The sequence below is a fragment of the Xyrauchen texanus genome, chromosome 9 (genome assembly GCF_025860055.1).
Source record: "Xyrauchen texanus isolate HMW12.3.18 chromosome 9, RBS_HiC_50CHRs, whole genome shotgun sequence".
NCBI lineage: Eukaryota > Metazoa > Chordata > Actinopteri > Cypriniformes > Catostomidae > Xyrauchen > Xyrauchen texanus.
The window spans coordinates 38,716,208-38,740,354 of record NC_068284.1 but is presented as its reverse complement, the minus strand read 5'-3'; the positions used below and the strand labels follow the sequence as shown (position 1 = coordinate 38,740,354).

At 38.1% G+C, this 24,147-nt stretch overlaps 1 protein-coding gene across 2 annotated transcripts in view; it reads right to left on the bottom strand.

Annotated features, from left to right (window-relative positions):
- LOC127649768 (protein EFR3 homolog A-like) overlaps positions 1-22,964 on the bottom strand; it is an 87,368-nt gene extending 64,404 nt beyond the window's left edge. The window contains exons 1-2 of one of the 2 annotated variants that reach the window (XM_052134999.1): positions 22,837-22,964; positions 22,547-22,654 (exon numbers count right to left, since the gene is read on the bottom strand). In XM_052134999.1, the coding sequence (XP_051990959.1) occupies positions 22,547-22,556 (10 nt within the window). In that variant the 5' untranslated portion in view covers positions 22,557-22,654; positions 22,837-22,964. Of the gene's footprint in view, positions 1-3,420; positions 3,490-22,546; positions 22,655-22,836 lie in introns of those variants that run through there. The other variant, XM_052134998.1, reaches the window with a different exon arrangement.
- Between the last annotated feature and the right edge of the window lie 1,183 nt (positions 22,965-24,147).

Below are 24,147 nucleotides of genomic sequence, written 5' to 3'. Positions count from 1 at the left end.
CTCTGTGTTTACGACATGACTCAACCAAAAAAAGTCTGTCTGATGCAAAATTGTTCATTATTTAATACATTATATATTGAATTATTGTTATTTGAGGGGCTTTCTTAGCAAATATTTCAATATGCAATTAATTGCAATTTGATTAATCATGTGATTAAAAATTGGAATCGATTGACAGCCCTAGTGTGTATGTCTTTACTCGGCTTATCGACATTATTTAAAGTTGAATACCAAAGTGTGTAATACAAAACCTATTTTCCCTAGCTCTCCAGCAGAGTGGAGGTAGAGTCTATTCCAGCGTTTCTCAACGGGGGCGGTACCACCCCCTAGGGGGCGTTTGGACAGTGTTGGGGGGCGGTGTGAACGAGGCAGCAGAGAGGGGGCGCTCAGGCACAAATGGGGGGCGTTACTCAGAGGTACTCAACAGGTGGCCTGCGCAACTACCGCTGCTTTTTCATTGGCCATTTAGGTTAGTTACGTTATTGTTCACGTGATTGGTTCATCTTAAAAAAATGTGTGTGTGAGCCTGAATTTGTTTGAATTTCTACATACATTTGCAATACCTTTCAAACAATCCATGTGTTTTTGCATTTTTTTCAAAACACAATATTACTCAACTTGAGGCTTTTACATGTAGTTTAAATACAATAAGAAACTTCTGTTTCAGTTTTTTTTTTTTTTTTTACCAAAAACTCAGGCTTCAGGTATCAGTGTTGCAATTGTTTGGCTGTAATAGTATTTCTGAAGTGTTTTTTTTTTTTTTTGGGGATTAACGTTAAGAGGATCATGAAGAGGTCAGGGGGGCGTTTGTTCAAAAAAGGTTGAGAACCACTGGTCTATTCAAACACAAACACACACTCACTCACTAATACACTGTGCTAAATATAAAGGTATGGGTCGATAGAGTGGAGGGCAGATAACAAAATATGCATGAGCTAGTCAATACTGTGAGAAAAAGGATGCGAGAGAATTAGAAAACCTTTATCTCTTGCTACCATCCCACTGGTTCTACAATCGAAAGAAATTCAGCACACCGTTTACGCGCTGTGCATAGTCGGCACATTTTCAGTTCACTTAGGAGATCATTAGCCCAGCTACTATTTCTTATATGCAACTTATCTGTGTCCAAAATTCCCTTACAGCTTTTTAAAACAGGACATACATTTATGGAAGGCAGTAACAATTTAGTTTACTATAACTGAAAACATGCATCTCAGCATTCTGTGTACTTTACAAAAAAAAACTAAAACAATATGTAGCGTGTATGCAATTTACTTATCTAATTAGTGTAGGACTGATATGTTTTTCAATTGCCGATGCAAATGCCAAATCAGGGTGGCCAGTGATCAATATAGGCTTATGCTGTGGAGTAGTTGATGCATAACATAGTCAATGGACTTTTTAAATAAACAAGATTTTAGGCTAAATTTTATACAGAAAGTATAAGGGCAAGTTAAATTTTATATCCTAGGTCTAGTAACTGGTTCATTTTTCTTGGTTCCTTAGGTTTTTCACCATATAATTTACCTTTATTAATTCATTTTAAATGGTACTAAAGTGATATAGATATTTTTTTTACAAATATAAATATAACTATTTTATGCAATTACAAATATTCCATGTAGCCTCTACATTCTGTTAAAATAGTTTATGATGGAGTAAAGGATGTTACACTGGAGGACATCTATTTCCCAAAACTTATAATAATTTAATGATAGCAAATAATATGTCCACAAATTTGGTGAAATTAAATGAACATTTATTCTGCATAATATATACTAAAATATTGTGTACAAATATTTATAGGGCCATCAACATTCACTTTTCAATTATTTATAAAAAACTTAATTCATTTAATTATCCATTTTCAAGTTCTATAGATATCGGAACAGACACAAGGGTAAACCACTTTTATTAATCTGACAATGCTGTTAATCTCAAAATGACTGATAAATTGGTAGCGCAGGTTTTAATAATAATCTCATCTAAATCTCACAGGGGATTCTTACCTCAATTCTTACCTCTAGTTTTATTCAGATGGAATAATTTTAGTAAACAACATACATTGTGGCCATTCTCTTCAGTCATTTATTTTCAATCAAGACATGCAATCATGTGCTGACTTACATTTGTATTATTGTTCTGGGCAAATACCTTTAACAAATACTTTTACAGGTAGTTAAAAGAATGGTTCACCCAAAAATAAAAACATGAAGGTGAGTGATGACAGAACTGTCATTTTGGGGTCAACAATTTAAGAGTGTTTTCATAAGTCAATGCTCTCCAGTTTAAAGCGGACAAAATGCACAGAAAATGAAAAGCATGATGGATGGCCACAAGCCATCAAACAAAGTCGAGCTAGTTGAATTTTTGTGCCAGGAGTGGCATAAAGTCACCCAACAGCAATGTGATTGACTGGTAGAGAGCATGCCAAGACGCATGAAAGCTGTGATTGAAAATCAGTGTTATTCCACCAAATATTGATTTCTGAACTCTTCCTAAGTTAAAACATTAGTATTGTGTTGTTTAAAAATGAATATGAACTAGTTTTCTTTGCATTATTCAAGATCTGAAAACACTGCATCTTTTATATTTATTATTAAAATGACTGTTTCACAATGCAGAGAAAATACCTGTATAGACAATTTCAAGGACTGTTTGTTTGTGACGTCAAGTGACAGACTATTTAGCAGAAACGGGCCATTTCTATTCAAATGAATGGGATAAATTGGACCGCGCAGCCAACGGTAAACCTGCTTTACATGACAAATAGCCAGTCACCTTTTAGATACAGAAATTGCCTGTCAATCAACTCGAGAACATGCATGTGCATTAACTATACAAGACAGTATAAACTTGTTTATAGCGTAATCTGAGAAGAAACACAAATGTATTATACTAGTTGTGACGGAACGACACACCCTTCCCGTGGATCATCATCGCCTCGTGTTATCCCAATGAACGTCGCTGCCTTTAAACACAGAGCGCACCTCTACTTGGGACATTGGTCTCTACCTTCTGGCAACTTTACATGTCCAGGAACGGAGCGGGGAAGGTCCAGTGCAAGTTAGATGTGTCAACTGTTTTTAATCAAGAACTTCTGGGTGGCAGTCTGTCTCTCTCTCTTTCTCTAGGTTTTATACAGTGCAGGGAATCTAACCATATTCTCTAACAAATTCATGTTTGTTGTAATTTTTACATATAAGGTTAATCTACAAACCTACAGTACAACATTTCATACATCCAACTAGACAGAAGACAAAAAAATAAGCTATAAGACAGTGGAGAGCAAAGATAATATGATTTATAATGTGTTCCCCATACTGTAGCTGTACCGGTTTAAAATGATCTGACAGGATACAAACACACACAAAAAAGCAAAACAAATACATTATTCACATTCAAACTGATCAGACCTACCAGCATCAATCCTCTCTGAGTCCATTTCTGTGTCTGCTCACTGGACCAGGGAGACAATCTCTCTTTCTGTCTCTCTTGTAATCTGTCTCTCTCTTTCTCTAGGTTTTATACAGTGCAGGGAATCTAACCATATTCTCTAACACACACACACACACACACACATCTGCATGAGAGGTATTTAATTCTGATGATGCAGATGTTTTGGCACACTGAAAAATTCACTGCAATGTCAACACGAGCATTTGCCCAAATAATGCCACCATGCGCAGACACACGAACATGCACTCGATCTACGCAGAACAAATGCATGCCACCATTCCTCTTGATGTTTTCCTCACACTGAATCTTCACAAGCACGTTTTCCACTGCGCATATGAATGAGACGATGCTAAAGGGAAGCAGAGGAACATCAACACAAAACAGATGACACATCAAACACACACACAGATCAAACTGTCTCTAACGCGCACTCAAACGGCCAATGGAAGATCAAACTTTGCTTTGCAAATGCACACATTATCATCTCAAAGCCATGAGAGAAAGCCAGAAAGATCCTTAAGAGAGAGAGAGAGATAAACATAAACAGACACATCCTTCAGAAGGAGAGAGGGATCCTTGAGAGAGAGAGAGAGAGAGAGAGAGAGAGAGAGAGAGAGAGAGGGAGGGGGCTGGGTAGTTATTGTTCTCTGTACACAGACGCTTAAAGGCAGACCCAAATAGAATCACCACATTTTATTCACATTTTCTACAGTGATTTTGGGGGGAATTTCTGTTGAATGGATTGAAACATGGTAAAGAGTGTTAAACTGAGCTGAGAGTACCGTACATTTATTGGAGGCAAAAAGCATAAACAACTTAGTCTGAATATTTAATTCAATAACACACATAGGGGATTGGGATGTGTTGAGTATTGTGAATGACAGGCAATCTAATTCTACTGAGCTTTTTTGAGGATATCCCATGTGGACCTGCTTATAGAGTTTCAAATGAAGGAACAATAAAAATGGGAAAATAAGGAAATTTGATTAAGCAACAATATGTCAGCACAGCTGTGTTTACCTCTCTCTCTGTACTCGTTTCAAACATTCCTCCCACACCTTTCTACAATTTATTAGTATATAGTCTGGGTGGAAAACTTAAGCTTAAGCCTTTATTGCCACCAGAGCCAGAGCAACCCAAAGAGGTCATAAGATGAGGAACTTGAGAAATAGGCTACATTTACACAGTCAGTGTTGGGATTGACAACTGCATTTACAAACAATCTCAAATGAACATGTTCATACATCTTAGAGAAGCGGTTCAAATACTTTCGGTGTAAACGAATAACAGAAGACAAGGCTCTTTTATAGTCTTACAGTGTTTTAAAAACATAATAATATAGCAGTGGTTCTTAACCAGAGGGCTGGGACAATATCAAAGAGGCCCTCAAGATGACTAACTTATAGCTTAATGTGCTTTAAATAATTTTATCATCTGAATTGCTGAAAAAAAATAAATAAATAAAAAATGCAACAAACAAAATAGATTTACAACATGTAAACTGACAAAATATTTATTTTTGCTAAATTGACATCAACTGTTTTTATTTAAGAACATACAATTCTTCAAACGTCTGCAATCACACAATTAATCATGTTAATTATTTTAATTCATTGAATTTTCTTAGTTTCTGTTAATAAAATGTGAAAACAATCAGCTTTGTTGTCATCACTATTTCACTATTTCACTGACCGCAGTCAATTTGTTTTTTATGGGTGGTTATAGGTCCAAAGTTGGTTCTGTTCATACGGGTGTTCCTCAAGGATCAGTCTTGGGTCCTTTACTCTTTAGTATGTACATCTATCCACTTGGTCAATAACTACATTCTCTCAACCTTAACTATCACTGTTATGCGGACGATACACAGATTTATATACATACTAGACCGGGTCAGCAAGTGAACGTTGGGCATCTTTCTAACTGTATTGCTGAGATAAAGACTTGGATGTCCAATAATTTTCTGTCACTAAACGGCTCAAAAACAGAAGTCATGCTCCTTGGATCTCCTCATCAACTGCGAAAGGTTGGGTCCCCTACTCTATCTGTTGATGGCGTTGCATTGGAGTTCAAGACCAAATTAAAAAATCTGGGTGTCATATTTGACGCCACAGTCATTTGAGCCTTTTATCCAAAATACAGTTAAAACATCATTTTATTACCTCAGAAATATAGCCCGGCTACGTCCCATGCTGTCCTTCTCGGTAGCTGAGAAGTTGATAAACTCTTTTGTCTTTTCGCGCATTGACTACTGCAATGGTATCTAAATCATCATTGGATAAACTGCAATATCTTCCAAATTCAGCTGCTAGAGTACTGTCTGGGGTCAGGGCCAGGGACCATATAACCCCGGTCTTGGAGTGCCTGCACCGTATTGATTTTAAAATCCTTATGCTGGCCTATAAATCTCTGCACAATCTGGCACCTCAGTATTTGACTAATTTATTAATCCCTTACTTACCACGTCGCAATCTGCGCTCCTCGCAGAGTGGTCTTTTGGTTGTTCCGAAGACACGGCTTCATACGTGGGGTGACCGAGCATTTTCTGTCTATGCTCCTAAGCTCTGGAATTCCCTTCAGGCCGAAATCAGGGAAGCAAAAACTTTAGTGACTTTTAAATCTCTTCTTAAAACATTTTATTTTAGGATTGCTTTTACATGATCATAATGTTATGTGTTTATTTTTCTATTTACATTGTCTTACTCCTCTGCTGTTATGTCTGTCTGTAAAGCGCTTTGAGAAAGCTACTTTTAAAGGCGCTATACAAAATAAATATATTATTATAATTATTATTATTATTATTATTATTATTATTATCACAGTTGACGTACCAGAGGAAACATATTTTGCCTTCATGGGGGCCTTCGAATATAGGATGTTTCTGAACATACAATCTTTTGTGTTCTTAAGTTCTCGTGGCCTCGTTCAGTGTCATCATCCACTGCTGTAATTCAAGTCCAAAACCTCAAGAATGCATGTACCGGGGGGTTGCATGGTGCCATGCGGGGATCAGAAAGATCTTCTCACTTTGCTAGTTTTTATTTCTTTTTGTGTCTTAAACCAGTGAGATTCAATACACCCTGCTACATAACTGTTCTATGACGTCAACAAGGAGGATCTTGCTGTAATATTTCGATTGATCACTGCGCCATGGAGACTAAATTCTCTGAGTTGGTTACAAGAATCGGGAACATCGAGAAAAGGATAGATTATATGGAGTATTCGAGGGGGAATTAGCTGCTAACCTGCTAGCGACAAAAGTAGATTTAGAACGCGTTTGGGAGACCTTGAGAATCGTAATCGGTGAAATAATGTCCGAACTGTTGGAATTCCTGAGCATGAGGAAGACCGAGATATGGTAAAATTCCTAGACGACATGCCATAAGTTGGAAATAGAGCGAGTTCACAGAGTCCCGGCTCAGAGATCCGCTGACGGAGACAGGCCCCAATCAATTCTGGCTAAATTTCTGAGATCATCCAATAAATTCAAATGTCTCAAACAGATTAAAGATATATTAGGAAGAGTCATTATCATTTAAGCAGAAATTCAGGGGCAAAGTTAGATTTTGGCTAATATTTACGCATCTAACGCTGATGAACGGGGCTTTTTTATAGATCTTTATGAGATATTGCAAGCCGCTGGCACCCCTCATTATATAATATTGGGAGGAGTCATTAATCTTTTGATGGACTCAGTCCTTGATCATAGTGAAGCAAAAGTGTGTAAATCCCCTAGCGCAACACTGACACTTCAAAGGATGTGTACAAATCTTGGTCTTACAGATATTTGGAAAATTTTAAACCCATCTGGTAGGGATTATACATTGTTTTCATCAGTCCATAAGATTTATTCTTGAATAGATTTTTTTATATATCTAAGTCCCTCATTTCATCTGTTGTTAATTGCTCAATTTAGAACATCTTGGTCTCAGATCACGCCCTGGTGAGTTTAGAGCTGTTGCCACATTTGGAGAAAAATAAATCATATAGTTGATATAAACTACCTGATCGTAATTTAACTTCCCATTACAATCTCTCATTGTAGATGTCTTCCTCTCTTATTTCAAGCAATTTAATAGCATAGCAAAGACCTTGATTTGGAATGGTAAATGTCCCAGATTGTATTTGAGTAAGCTGCATAGGTCAATTGACAAAGGTGGACTAGGCCTACCCCAGAGGTGTGTAGTAACGTCCATTACATTTACTTGAGTAGCTTTTTGAAAACATTTCTACTTTTAGAGTAAGTTTAAAAGTGGGAACTTTCTAATGAAATTGTTTTACTTCTTTACAATGGCGGCTTTCCTGTCATTACATTACTGAACGGGGCCATTGCGCCATTATATATATATATATATATATATATATATATACATACATACATACATACATACATACACACACACACATATAAATATATATTTATATTCAGATAATTAAATTGCATTACATTCTTGTGGCAGAAGAGTTAATCATTGATAAGACAATACAAAAAACGGCTTTAGAATACAATGTATTGTTTACTACCATATTATTTAGCATAAGCCAATCATTGGCACACAGTTCTCAGCAATCCATTTCGCAAGTGAATTTGTCAATCAGTTTGAGATTCATTGTGAGGGCTTGTTTAAGGACCCATCAATTTCAACAAGCATCAGAAATGCTTGTGTAGCGTCTCAGGTATGTTGCGTCATAAATATAAAATTTTTAGGTCACTGTGTCAAGTTAAATATAATTTAATACTTAGAACACATCTTGAGATCTCTTCGTTCGGATTTGCGCTCCATCAAATTATTTGAAAGCAAGAACGTAACGAATATCTTATTTTGTGTTGTCTGGTTGTTTTCTTCACTGTATAAACTGCACGTTGCCACACGGCTGAAATTTTAATTACTGCCCTCTGGATTAAACAGGTTGTACTACAAGCTTGCATTTCTCAGAAATCTTCCTTATTACAATCCAGGGGGACTGCGATTAATTGCGCTAATTTATTTTAATCGGCAGCCCTAATTTTTATGCATTCGGCTCATACATTTGGATCATTGATCGCTTCCACTTGAGCCCCTCCATGGTTTTGTATTTAACAGGAAGTTCTTGCCCCTATTCTATTAAAATAATCAGAGAAGTTAAGTTATACCCTGTTATCTCGAATTTGCACTCAGCATGGACAAAAGTGTCCAGAGTGTTTAATTCAGCTACTCTGGGAGTAAAAAGGTTGGAAAAGGTAATGAGGCACCAGTGTATTACTCCCTGTTAATTCAGAGTCTGGGGGACAGAGCTTTAACTTCTATCAAGAGATTATGGAGGAAAGATTTACAATAGGTATTGGAGGAGGGGGAGTGGACTAGGATTCTAAAAACGTCAAGTCTTCATCTAAAGATGCAAGGGTTTGCCTTATGCAATTTAAAATTGTACATAGATTCTATTGGACCCCTCTACATTGTATAGGCTTGGTCTTAAAGACACCCACCTGCTGGCAATGCAAATCAAGAGGATGAAGACACGACCCATGTTTATTGGGGGTGTGGTAAGATCCAAGAATTTTGGTTGAAGGTACAGAGTTTTGTGTGTGATGTGTTGGGCACTTAAATTTCATTTTGCCCCAGACTCTGTATTTTGGGAGATTGGGCGGCCATAAATTTAGAGGATAAACACATAAAAAATTGGGTAATGACCAGTGTTATGATTGGTAGGCAAGTTATTTTAAGGGAATGGAAGTCAGATGTGGGCGAGTGGTGTGCAGAGATGGGGAGGGTGGCTGCTTTCAAGAAGGGGTCAATGTTTAATAGGAAACGGGGCAACTATTTTGTGTTTTTAGGGGACTCTCGAGGAGGGGCGGTGGAGAGATTAGTTTAGTTTTAATTATACATGATTATTATAAATATATATTTTTATTTTATTTTCTGTGTGTATCCCTATTGACCACAGGGGTGTTCATGGGGGGGTCAGGGTGGGGTGGGGTTATAGTGGGGGTTTAATGTTAAATGTGATTCATAATATATATATATATATTTACACTCACCTAAAGGATTATTAGGAACACCTGTTCAATTTCTCATTAATCGAATTATCTAATCAACCAATCGCATGGCAGTTGCGTCAATGCATTTAGGGGTGTGGTCCTGGTCAAGATGATCTCCTGAACTCCAAACTGAATGTCAGAATGGGAAAGAAAGGTGATTTAAGCAATTTTGAGCGTGGCATGGTTGTTGGTGCCAGACGGGCCGGTCTGAGTATTTCACAATCTGCTCAGTTACTGGGATTTTCACGCACAACCATTTCTAGGGTTTACAAAGAATGGTGTGAAAAGGGAAAAACATCCAGTATGCAGCAGTCCTGTGGGCGAAAATGCCTTGTTGATGCTAGAGGTCAGAGGAGAATGGGCCGATTGATTCAAGCTGATAGAAGAGCAACTTTGCCTGAAATAACCACTCATTACAACCGAGGTATGCAGCAAAGCATTTGTGAAGCCACAACACACACAACCTTGAGGCGGATAGGCTACAACAGCAGAAGACCCCACCGGGTACCACTCATCTCCACTACAAATAGGAAAAAGAGGCTACAATTTGCAAGAGCTCCCCAAAATTGGACAGTTGAAGACTGGAAAAATGTTGCCTGGTCTGATGAGTCTCGATTTCTGTTGAGACATTCAGATGGTAGAGTCAGAATTTGGCGTAAACAGAATGAGAAAAATGGATCCATCATGCCTTGTTACCACTGTGCAGGCTGGTGGTGGTGGTGTAATGGTGTGGGGGATGTTTTCTTGGCACACTTTAGGCCCCTTAGTGCCAATTGGGCATCGTTTAAATGCCACGGCCTACCTGAGCATTGTTTCTGACCATGTCCATCCCTTTATGGCCACCATGTACCCATCCTCTGATGGCTACTTCCAGCAGGATAATGCACCATGTCACAAAGCTTGAATCATTTCAAATTGGTTTCTTGAACATGACAATGAGTTCACTGTACTAAAATGGCCCCCACAGTCACCAGATCTCAACCCAATAGAGCATCTTTGGGATGTGGTGGAACGGGAGCTGCGTGCCCTGGATGTGCATCCCACAAATCTCCATCAACTGCAAGATGCTATCCTATCAATATGGGCCAACATTTCTAAAGAATGCTTTCAGCACCTTTTTGAATCAATGCCACGTAGAATTAAGGCAGTTCTGAAGGCTGAAAGGGGTCAAACACAGTATTAGTATGGTGTTCCTAATAATCATTTAGGTGAGTGTATATATATATATATATATATATATATATATATATATACATACACACACACACACACACACACACACACACACACACACACACACACGCGCGCGCACACACACACGTTGTGGTTTTTCTTTGTGTTAAGTCTATGAATCAATAAAAATGTTAATTGAAAAAAAAGCAAGCAAGTACCAAGCATGCATAAAATTACCCGGATGTGCTCTTGATAAGTCCGACTATCAAGGATGCATCAGATGTTGACTTGTGGGCAAGAACTCAGTACTACAGTGGCAGACGAAGGACATTTATCATTACCCACTATTTCATTTATCAGTGGTTTTATCTCAAGAGTTTCCCGTTGCAAGCTCGCAAAAGTCTGACGGCTCCTGAGTGTCGTCATACTCCGTAAACATTTGTTGATTTGTTGGGCATTATTTTAATATAGTAATAAACACATGTAGGGAACAAATGTTTACAGACTTTATTATTTTAACATGTAACTAGTCCTGCAAAACCTTACTGGTGGGATGATAATAATGCTTTCACTGGTGTGATAATGCCAGAAGTTCTCTCACTGGCTTCAAATGTGCGGTGACTGTGAATTGCAGAAAGATCGCAGCACATCTTACAGCTCGCTTTAGAAGAGTTCTACGTCCTTCGGTCCTTCCGAGTTCGTTCTTATAAAATGTCTTGACAAGACTGGTCTCAACGAGCAAGGTTGGTGACTTCCGTAACACCAGAAAGTCTCATCACAATTGACAACTTTTTTTAAAGTCAAATTATTTTTATTTGTATAACATTTTTCACGACACATAGTATAAACTCAGCTTTACAGAAAATGTTGCTTTAAAGTCTGATTCATGAAAAAATAAATACTAGCTGAAACACATCTTGAAACTTTAACTACAACTGCCACTGTTGATATAAAATGAGGTCTAATAGATTCTACCTTTAGATTATTTCATATGAAACTATAACATTTTGTTAAAATATAACTACTAATAATACTTTCTCATGTGCTGAGTAATATGCTGGTTCCATTACACATGTGCAAAAGTGCAGATGAGAATCCTTTAGCTGTTTGCAAGATTATCATTTAATCTTGCAAACAGCTATTAGTCAGACCCCCTCACCTCACTTTTCTCTGAAATTTCCTTCGCTGCACGTGTGTGTGGGCAAGTTGACGAGTATGACAGGCAGACGAGGAGGAAAGGAGATGCGCACGTTCAAATAAGATTCTCCGTCCGGTTGCATTTTTTTTTTTGCAATACCGTAGATAACCAAATGTACATGGTATGATAACCATCCATTTAACCAGGCTCAGATGGGGGAGCCACTTCCCCTCTGGCTATCCAGCATGAACCTAATGTCAATAATATTTATCTATGTGTAGTACAAGTCTTGTTTTATTTAAACTGAGTAGAGGTTGGTTGGCAATGTTTAAAACGAAAGGATATTGATTGAACAGTAAGATTAATGATAAAGTGTCTTTGAAGTCCATTCCAAATTGATGGCTGAAGTGCAGATAGATGCACTATCCTTTGATATTTGGCTGATGAAGGCTTTGGTTGGCATTCATATATTGTATATGTATTCCATTTTGAGAGAGTGTAGTCCATTCTATGACCAAGATGACCCTGGCAGAGGTCAGTGAAGTGTGCCCTACAGTCCGGCTGGAAGCTCGTGGCAGTTCATTTCCGGTGATGTCCATTCTAAGAGCGAAGTGCAGGCAGTGGCCAGTGAAGTATCCCATTTAGTTTAATAAACGAGTTTAATCGAGGCACAAGTTCATAAATTCAATCTTAACAGGGATACATTTTAATTGCTGTCGAATGCCAAAACAAGACTGACAGCCATATTCTGCTGCTGTGTGCAACATGGTCATAGAGTATTTACAAAATCACTTTTTCTCTCCATATTCCCCTAACTTTCATTTCAAGGATAAAGGGTTCGTCTTACTCGGCCCTGACTGCCCGGAAATAGACTCTCTCCGTGTGTGTGTGTGTGTGTGTGTTAGAGCAGAGAGGTTATCATCTCCCTCTGAGAGGTGCGGAAGTTGTGTTTGTACTTCAGTGGAGGGGTCAACCCCTCTGTGTGTGTGTGTGTGTGTGTGTGTGTGTGTGTGTGTGTGTGTGTGTGTGTGTGTGTGTGTGTGTGTGTGTGTGTGTGTACTTCCCTTTGTAGAGCTTCAGCAGCAATCACCCTCAGGGGTGTCTAGTCTACTCTGTCAAACAAAACTACACATTATACAGTCTGATGAATCAAATGAAAAAAACTATATCACAAATGGCAAATCAAGCAGCACACAAAACTATATTAAACTAAACACACAAAATAAATAAATAAAATAAACAAAGTCACAACCAAGGTTATTATTGTAAACGAAAATGAAGACTAAAACTGATTAAAAAAAAAATTTGCATAATTGGAAAAATTGAAACAAAAAATAAAAATCCATGGCTCTGAAATTAACTCTGAAATTAAAAATAAATCTTGAATAAGATGGTTTTCCTTGCAATGTTTTTTTTTAACTTTTAAACGCACTTTAATCTTACTCTTAAATCTTACCCTGTCAATCTGTAATTTGCTTTGACTGGACATGCGGCTTTTTGTGCGCTCACAAGTGCTTGTGCTCCGAGGATGCTCGAAATGCAGATACACGCCTGAATGATCAAATACATTTCAAAATTGCGTCGAAATGCCAGTCTTGGTGAGGTATGTCTAAAGTGAATGTTAACAGTGGGGGAAAAGGAGATTTGAATCAAAGTATCAGACTTGTAAGTGGTAATGTAACCTAATAGACCTGCTACTACTGTTGTTAATAATCAAAGCACCATAACAAGAAAATCACTCACTGTTCTAGACTGGATATCTTTATTAGCTTTAAAAAGTATTAATGTATTGTACATTATACAGTGAAGACCAATAGTAAATAGGCTCTATGCACGGGCAGAGCTAGAGGGGAGGCCCCCCCGGGACTGACAACATAACACCCCCCACGGTGGGACGATGCAACACAAACAATAAGAGTTGATTGCAGAGCTGTACTATTAACACATCCAATTCTAAGCATATGGGGGCCCCAAGCGAAATCCTACTTGAAGGTCACCTGCAATAATATTATTTACAACTTGGACATTGGAAAATCCAGCTTTACAATCCAAATTACACAAATGCCTGTTTTACCCGTTCTCCAATATCCCTTAATATAAAAACTAAAACTAACAAATAACTAACAGACAAAACTAAACTAAGTTGGAGTAAAAATTGAAAATTAAATAGAAATAAAAACTAAATTAAAAATGTAAAACTATTATAACCTTGGTCACAACCACCAAACATAGCACTTAAAACAATTTCCAAAGTTTTTTTTATTTTATTTTGAGTAAAAAGACATCTTGCTTACAGGTTTGAGTTGCTTTCAGTGGATATGGCTGCTTATGTTTGTTATTTAAACAAGGGAGAGATGATAAAAAATGGATAAATGTGAAGAAAAAAAACAAAGCAAACAAAATGAGAAAGAACTTGTTATTAAAGGGTTGTTTTTAGGCAAAACACATACAGCATTTTGTTGTTTACGATTGCAAAGTAACGTTGCAACTTGACGCATTTATAGAACTGTGCAAAAGTTTTAGGCACTTAAGATGTTTCATAAAATCATTTGTCTTAAGATGTTTTTTCTTCAGCTTAACTGTGTCAATAGGAAATTTAGATTTTAGACTTCCCAAACATTACTTTGGCAAATAGGCAGCCTCGAACACTTCTACTCAAGAATCCACAATCTCAGTTTGATTGACGAAACCACACTCTTTGATGAGTGGGCTTGCGTGAAAAACATTGTCACTTGTCACATCACTGAGTGGAACATGAACAAGACAGCCGTGTCTGAGAGATGGACAGACGTTTTTTTTCAAGAGCTGGAGAGCAAGACCATCAACTTCAGAGTCTTAGCCAAGGTCGTGGAGTTTGTTTTATGCCTGTCTGGGTCATCTGCATCCGAGGAGCGTGTGATCTCATTAATGAACGCAGCATGGACACCAGATATATCTCGACTCATTGTAACAGTCATGAAGGCAATTCTTTTCGTACGTCTTAATTTTGGGCTGTACAAATTTGCTGTACAAGGTGACAGAAGATACAGATGCGGTGTACATCGCATCAATCTGTGCCTAGATAAGAATACGTCAATATAATTTTTGCTGGGAGGGGGCGGTCCCTTTTTCCACAAGCAGGAATCTAGTCACCCTAAATATAAGCATAAAAAAATAACAAAAATGAATAGTATTTTACACGTTTATATGTAATTTTTTTATTAGAAGCTGTTAGATTTCCTCACTCAGTCTCTTTGAAATGTTGTGGGAGCATCCGGTGACAGTAGTCAATTGGCAGGTGTCAGTTTTCTGAGAACATTGTTCATGGGAACCCACTCTTTGTCCTCAGTAGACATTTTAATGATGTTCTTGGTCCAGGTGGGTGGAAGAATTTTATAAAAACATCAGTTTTCCAAGCTGATGTCCTCAACCAATGGTGTGTCTTTAACACGTTGAGTTTCTCAGCCAGAGAAACTGAGAATTCATCCCTAGGAAGAACGACAGTCATAACCCACTGCTTAAAGGTGATGTTATCAGGAAGTGTGTCATCTTTGTCTGACTCTTCAAGCATATGCAGTAAGGCCTCTATACCTGGACACTGGTCACACTTGAGCATGCAGTCATAACTGTTTATGTCAGACTAGATGTTTCAGCAGGTCCTTGAAGTCCACGATTACCTTTGCTGACTCAACCATCAGCTTAATGTTCTGATGTTGTGTGCAGACACAGACAGTGCGAGTTCCAGATATCCTCCTCGAACACACCATTTTGGCCTCAGTTCACACAATTTTGATTTCCCTATATTTAACTCTGGGTGCTGATTTTTATACTCCACATTAGGGCTGCACGATTATAGCAGAAATCATAATTGTCGATTATTGCTCTTGATATTATCATTGCGATTATTAATGCCGATTAAAACATTTTATTATCGTGACGTCACAAAGCAACCAACCATGTGGTTCTTCAGAGTAGCATATTTCAATGGTGGATATGAGCTGCACTCCAGTTTCTTTTAAGCATCTTTTAAGCATTATGTTGTATTGTATTGTATTTTATATTGTCATAATGTTTGTTATGGTAAGGCAAATCCAAATCATTGTAAATTGATATCTATGGTATATAATAAATTTAAATATTGCAAAATTACTGCTTAAATTATTAGTCCACATACAGTAAATAATATGGCATATTCAATATTCAAACTTATTAACAGCTGATTTAAATCGACCAAGTTACTGTAAGCCCTTTGGTGGCTAGACACCATTCATCCCGTTAGATCTTCAATGGTGATCTTGTTCATGTAAGATCATTGTTAGATCATTAGGATCTCTTCCACAGTGGTGATGCAGCAGTGATGAAAGCAGTCGCATCAGCTAGATCTCACGCTCTTCGCTTTTAAATTACATACATCACTTATGGTGCGTTCACATACAACCCAAAGCTCGACGACAACTTCTCCATCCGCCATCAACAACGGCCGATATCACAATGACTGCTGCTCTGTATCTGTTGTGGACATGCCAGATACGTCGGAAAACCAACCGCTGTCGTATTTGGGTGCATGATATTATCCAATTATCCAGATTTCTTCTGCTACTATGTCAGTACTTCAGTGACATCCAGACAATCTCAGTGCTGATAGGCTTTCGCGACAACGCGTCATGCGGATGTTTCGCTCAAGTTGGAAAATTTCAACTCAATTGCACATTTTTGCTTTGCACCATTCGCGTCGCCCGCCACAAATTTGCATCTATTCAAGTCTTTGCATTGACTTTGTATGTAATCACGCCGTGCAAAACACTCGATTCGTGTTGTATGTGAACACACCGTTAAAGCATGATTGTGTCACTCAAGGCCAGCTAGAAGGCCTTGACTGGGACATATCCTAAACACCACACCCACCAAGAACTATTAAATCAATCAGATTGGCTGATGAATCTGACATTAGATGCGCATTCATTTTTACTGTTGAGAAATTCTGAAGGCCTAACTCAGAGCTCAGACTCACGCGGTGCTTCGGATAAGGAGCATGCGATTTGTGAAACAGATGACACACTTTGCTTAGAAGCATCGAGGGATAAATTCTGATTGGATGAACTTTTCGTTCTTTTGCTATTCATTTGTAGATGAATTAGGAGTGGAAAGCGATTGAAAATACATAGGCAAAAAGTTGAATGAGAATGATAGAATGAAAAAATATTTATATATTAGGCATTCTACGCCAGCAGAGAAGGCTTTGCTGGCCATGAGAAATCTCCACTGCCTATAACCCATTTTCAGTGGGATTTCCGCAAAATAACTATAAAGTGAGATGTTTGTAGCATACTGCATATCCCTGAAAACAAATTAAACACCATAAAAACATACAAATCCTAAAAACACCAAAGTAAAAACACAAAAACCATACCCACAAACCCTAAACAAAACAATATCACATCAAACAAAAAATGTAAAGCCTAACAATCCGAACGCTAGTAGAGGTCAGTGAGAAAGAGAAGCCGGTAGATACTGTTTCGGATGCGAGTAGTACAGAGAGCAACACACACAGTTTGGTTCCGGCTATACAGCCCCTGCAGCAGGGCATTTGGGTGACGTCTTGGCAGCATACTCGTAGGGCAAAGACTACCACTCTCCCATTCCTGTTAGGGTTTCCAATCAATTCTCTCCACTCAGTGATACACCCACTAAGAATCATATTGAAAGAGCCCTTGTTATCGGTGATTCTATTGTAAGGAACGTGGAAATAGAGACTCCAGCCACTATTGTTAATTGCATTTCAGGGGCCAGAGCATCTGACATCAAATCAAATTTACAAGTGGTGGCTAATGCTAAACGTAGATTTTCTAAAATTGTTATCCATGTCGGCACTAACGATGTCCGGCTTCGCCAGTCGGAGATCACTAAAGATAATGTTAAAGAGGTGTGCAAATTTGCAAAAAGCGATGTCAGACTCTGTAATATGCTCTGGTCCCTCCCTGCTCATCGTGGTGGCCGAGGTTTATAGTAGATTAGTGTCACTGAATGGCTGGATGTCTGAGTGGTGTCTGCAGAATAAAATAGGATTTATAGACAATTGGAAGAGTTTTTGGGGTAGACCTGACCTGCTAAAGAGAGACGGACTCCATCCCTCATGGGAAGGTGCCGCTCTCCTCTCTAGTAATTTGGCTCATAGTCTTAACAATGATAGTAATTGACTAAATGGGGCCCAGGTCAGGGAGCAGACAAACTGGTTAATCCGAACGTCTGCTAGCTGCCTTGAGACGTCACACAGGTCACATAAACTACAACACAGAGACTGTATCACCTAGATATCTCATAGAGACTATGTCTGTTCCACAAACTACAAAACACAATACCCTCACTAAATCATTTAGAAAAAATTTGATTAAGGTCAAACTTGAACAAAACAAACAAATTAAAAATACACATCATATAAAAACAGGGCTACTAAACATTAGATCTCTTTCTACCAAAGCACTAATTGTCAATGAAATGATTACAGATCATAGATTGGATGCACTCTGTTTGACTGGAACCTGGCTTAAACCGGATGAATATATTAGTTTAAATGAATTTACTCCCCCAGGTTATTGTTATAAACATGAGCATCGTCTGAAGGGTCGAGGAGGAGGTGTTGCTACAATTTACAGTGAAGTTTTTGGTGTTACTCAGAGGACAGGACATAAATGTAAGTCTTTTGAACTAATAATGCTTAATGTGACACCGTCAAATATAAATAAAAAATCTCTGTCGTCTTTCACCCTTGCTAGAGTGTATAGATCACCCGGGCCTTATTCTGATTTCCTTAGTGAATTTGCAATTTTTTTTTATCAGATATTGCAGTTACTGTAGATAGAGCCTTAATTGTTGGTGATTTCAACATTCACATAGATAATGAAAATGATACATTGGGATTAGCATTTATCGATATTCTCAACTCTCTTGGAGTCAGACAAAATGTAACAGGACCAACACATCGCCATAATCATACGCAAGATTTAATTCTTTCATAGGGGTTGATGTTGATAATGTAGAAATTCTGCAGCAGAGCGATGACATCTTGGATCATTACCTCGTCTCTTGTATGCTGCAATCAACTAATGTTACTCAATTTACACCACGCTATCGTTCAGGTAGAACTATTCTTTCGACCACTAAAGATAGCTTTACTAATACCCTTCCAGATCTATCTCATACACTCAATAAGCCCAGAAGAACTTGATGAATTAACAAACAATTTAAATGCAGTCTTCTCTAGCACCCTTGATATTGTCGCCCCACTTCGATTAAATAAAATTAAAGAAATAAGCCCTGCACCATGGTACAATGATCACACTCATGCTCTCAAGAGAGCAGATTGGAAAATGGAGCGCAAGTGGAAAAATACAAAATTAGAAGTATTTCATGGTGCATGGAAGGATAGTGTCTGTAGCTACAAACATGCACTCAAAGCTGCCAGGTCAGCATATTTTAGGAAATTCATAGAAAATAACCACAACAATCCTAGATGTTTATTCAGTACTGTGGCTAAATTGGTTAGGAATAAAGCCTCAACAGAACCAGAAATTATGTTGCAGCACAAGAGTAATGACTTCATGAATTTCTTTACAGATAAAATTGAAATAATCAGAAATAGCCTAAAATTGGAATTATGCAATCATCTGTCATAGCACCTCAGAAAACAGTGTCTAATAATTTTCCTCATGTGCAACTCCAATCCTTCGCTATCATAGGTCATGAAGAGCTAACAAAACTTATCGAAACATCAAAAGCCACAACTTGTTTGTTAGATCCTATACCAACTAAGCTCTTAAAAGATGTATCTCCTGTAACCTCTTCTTAATATCATTAACTCCTCGCTATGCTTAGGACATGTCCCAAGAAACTTTAAAATGGCAATTATCAAACCGCTTATTAAGAAACCACAGCTTGATCCTGTAGAACTTGCTAATTATAGACCGATTTCAAATCTCCCGTTTATGTCAAAAATACTAGAAAAGGTAGTATCCTTCCAAATATGTTCATTTCTACAGAGAAATAGTATATATGAAGAATTTCAATCAGGATTTAGGCCTCATCACAGTACAGAGACTGCACTTATCAGAGTTACAAATGACTTGCTCTTATCATCTGATCGCGGCTGCATTTCTCTTCTAGTGCTTTTAGATCTATCGTGTCGAATGCAGCACTAAGATCACGACATTCTCTTGAATAGGCTGGAGAATTATGTTGGAATTTGTGGAGTTGCATTAGCATGGTTTAGGTCATATTTAGCAGACCGCTACCACTTTGTCTATGTAAATGAGGAATATTCAAACCAAACAAAAGTAAAATATGGAATGCCATAGGGATCAGTTTTAGGGCCTCTGCTTTTCTCCATGTATATGCTTCCCCTGGGAGATATTATCAGGAATCGTGGAATAAGTTTCCACTGCTATGCTGACGATACTCAACTTTATATTTCTTCAAAACCTGATGAGATTTCACAATTCTCAAAATTAGCAGTGTATCAATGAAATAAAAGATTGGATGGCCAGAAATTTCCTTCTACTCAATTCCGACAAAACAGAGGTACTAATTATTGGACCAAAAAACTCTAAAAATAAGCCGCTAAAATATAATTTGAGTCTCGATGGATGTACTGTTACATCATCTTGAACAGCGAAGAACTTAGGTGTTATATTTGATACCAATCTGTCCTTTGAAAATCAAATTACAAATGTTTGTAGAACAGCATTCCTCCACCTAAGAAATATTGCTAAATTAAGGCATATGCTCTCTGTTGCTGATGCCGAAAAACAAATTAATGCGTTCATGACCTCAAGACTAGATTATTGTAATGCATTACTGGGAGGATGTCCAGCAAGATCAATAAATAAACTAATAAGCCAGAGTGCTAACGAGAACCAAGAAATATGATCATATTAGCCCCATTTTATCACTGTTACATTGGCTACCTGTTAAATTCTGTATTAATTAAAAAATTCTGTTAACTACGTACAAAGCTTTGAATGGTCTAGCTCCGCAGTACTTAAGTGATCTTCTACCATGCTATATTCCATCACGTTCATTAAGATCGCAAAATTCTGGCCTGTTAATAGTTCCTAGAATACCAAAATCCACAAAAGGAGGTAGATCTTTTCATATTTGGCTCCTAAACTATGGAATAGTCTCCCAAACACTGTTCGAGATGCAGACACACTCTCTCAGTTTCTGAGTCTAGACTAAAGACTCATCTATTTAGCCAGGCATACACCTAATTTTTCCTCCAAAACACAATTAGGCTGATTTAGTTGGGTGTGCTGGAACCAGAAACCAGAAACAGTGATCATGATCTCTAACTCTGCAATAAATTTAATGGCATCTATGCTTACATCTTTTTATTTGTTTCCCTGTCTCAACCTCGGGACTCCTATCCTGAGGTCACCAGAACCGGCTGGATCCAGCACCATTCCTGCTTCATGTCGCTGAATGTTGATGACTAAATGCAGCCGGTGCCAGCCAAACATCACTTCAGTCTATTATGATGGACTTCAGAGGATGACCTGATGCCAACTCCAACCTGCATCACCTCGGTCTATAGATGGACTACGATCTTGAAATGGAATGCATAGACTAACTATTGCCAACAAAAGCCTTCGTCAGCCAATTAACAAGGACAATTGCATCTATGTGAACTTCTGCAATTAATCAAGATGGACTTCAAAGACTGTGGTCATTAATCTTACAGTTCAAACACAATCGACGTTTAAACACTGACCCTTAACCCTTACTTAGTTTAATAATTTTAAACCATGATTTTAACTATACATAAGTAATATTTACATTACATTCATAATGTTAGCCCGAGGGGAACTGGCCCCCACAGTGAGTCTGGTTTCTCCCAAGGTTATTTTTCTCCATTAATCTACATCTTATGGAGTTTTGTGTTCCTTACCACAGTCGCCTACAGCTTGCTCACTAGGGTTATTAATACAATTATTATTTAATTATTTTTAAACATGATTAAGAATCGTATTTTATCTAAATTGCACAATGATGATTCATCGACTTTATAGACATTACATTATCATCTGTTAATGCTGATATTCTGTAAAGCTGCTTTGAAACGATGTGTGTTGTGAAAGGCGCTACTTAACACCCCCAAAAAAAAAAAACATATGCCAAACCAAACAATACCAGAATAGTATCACAAACAGCAAATAAACAGCAAACAATGTCACATATTGAAAGAATGAAGCACAAAAAATCTTCTTGGCCTGCAGGAGACTCTTATAAGCTCTTTAGAAACACACAAATAAGAGACATCCAAACACATTACGTAAGATGTCTGTCTTGGACCCTGCACAGTAAGATTTTATGCTGACTCTAAATCACATGCCAGTTCCACCTGCTGTCAGAGTTTATGGGACCAGTGCCAGCACCTTAACAGAGTCTGACATGAGTCACCACTCCACAGTCCTGCATCAGATCAGAGCTAAACAGACTAGAAAGACAGTGACCATGGCAATCATGGTAGTTTGGTATATAACGTGCGACTGATCTTTTACCAAATTCATGTACCTTGGTATTTACATGGTACCCCAAATAATACAACGGTGTTACCATGGTACTTTTTAGTTGGCGCAACATAAGGGAAGAGCTGAGATCAACAGAACCCCAACAATAACACGTACTCACTTACACACATACTGCAGCTAACAGATTTGCAACACAAAGAGTCATTATCTAAAGACATAAGGCTGTAGGCTGTGACAGATTGGGGTTCGGGTGCTTACCGGCAGGCATTCCACCACTTGGTTCCGTCCAACCCGCGTCCGCAGTACTGCGCCTGGCTCAGATCAGCGTGGATGAGGGTTTGGGTTCGACATAGAATCGGAACACGTCTGGATCACACAAACACAGATACATAAACCAAACTGTATTAACCGAAAGCGATCAGAACCCGTCAACAACACCGAGCTTAAACCGACGACTATAAACACACAACATGAGACATAGCAACACTGCTCTTGTCGGAGTTGTTTAAGAATTCATAAAGTAAAGAAAGAGAGCTGTGCTAGAATACCTGTAGATGCGGATTAGGCGCAACACATCCGCGTTTCCTTGCTTAGACACGCCAACACGGAAGTGAGTGTCACGCGCGGGGAAGAGAAGCGAGAAGAGGAGATCGCGCGCAGCTCACGCGTGACAAACAAAAACAAACTCTATACAGGTAGGTAGAAAAAGAAAGTGTTTCTGTTTTATTTTATCTTATTGCAATTATTAGTAATTTAAAATTAATTAGTAGGGCACTTTCACTTGCCTTTGATTTACATTAATGGTGTGTATGTGTATGTGTGTGTGTGTGTGTGTGTGTGTGTGTGTGTGTGTGTGTGTGTGTGTGTGTGTGTGTGTGTGTGTGTGTGTGTGTGTGTGTGTGTGAGCGTGTATTTATCACTTTGTGGGGACCAAATGTCCCCATAAGGATAGTAAAACCCGAAATTTTTGACCTTGTGGGGACATTTTGTCGGTCCCCATGAGGAAAACAGCTTATAAATCATACTAAATTATGTTTTTTGAAAATGTAAAATTGCAGAAAGTTTTCTGTGAGGGTTAGGTTTAGGGGTAGTGTTAGGTTTAGGGGATAGAATATAAAGTTTGTACAGTATAAAAACCATTATGTCTATGGAAAGTCCCCATAAAACATGGAAACACAACATGTGTGTGTGTGTGTGTGTGTGTGTGTGTGTGTGTGTGTGTGTGTGTGTGTGTAAAAAGTCATTATAAGATTTATTAATTTCCAGGGAATTGAACTTTAACCTAAATGTTCTCACTTTCAATTTAATTTTAATATTACAGCATCAGTCCCTTATCTAATCAAATTTCTGTGTCTTTTAACACTACCATGCCACTTCATTACAACACGTTAAATCACTGGTAGAATCTGTCAATTTACAGTATTCATAATGTGTATTAAACCAAAAACCAGAGATGTCTGTTTCAGGCCTCTACTGTATAACAGGATTATATTAGGATAAGCTGTAACCATCCAGTGAAAAAGACCCAGCCTGAAAATACCTTTGCTTTATGGGAATTATGTGTGATTAAACTCCCATTTATCCCAGCCTTAAAACATCTGTTAAACCAGAAAAACACACACACACTAGCACACTCACTCATACATACATATTAACTTTAACTGGATGCATACATCCAGATTACAGTGTAATATGTCTTATAAATGGATACACAATGTGCTAAAGGAAACAGAATACCGTTGTGCATGCTGGATCGAGGCAGTCCTGGCATTTGAAGAATGCAATGCAACATACACACACACTTGCACTGATGCAAACACACACACCCATACGCAGACAAACACATGGACACATGCTTG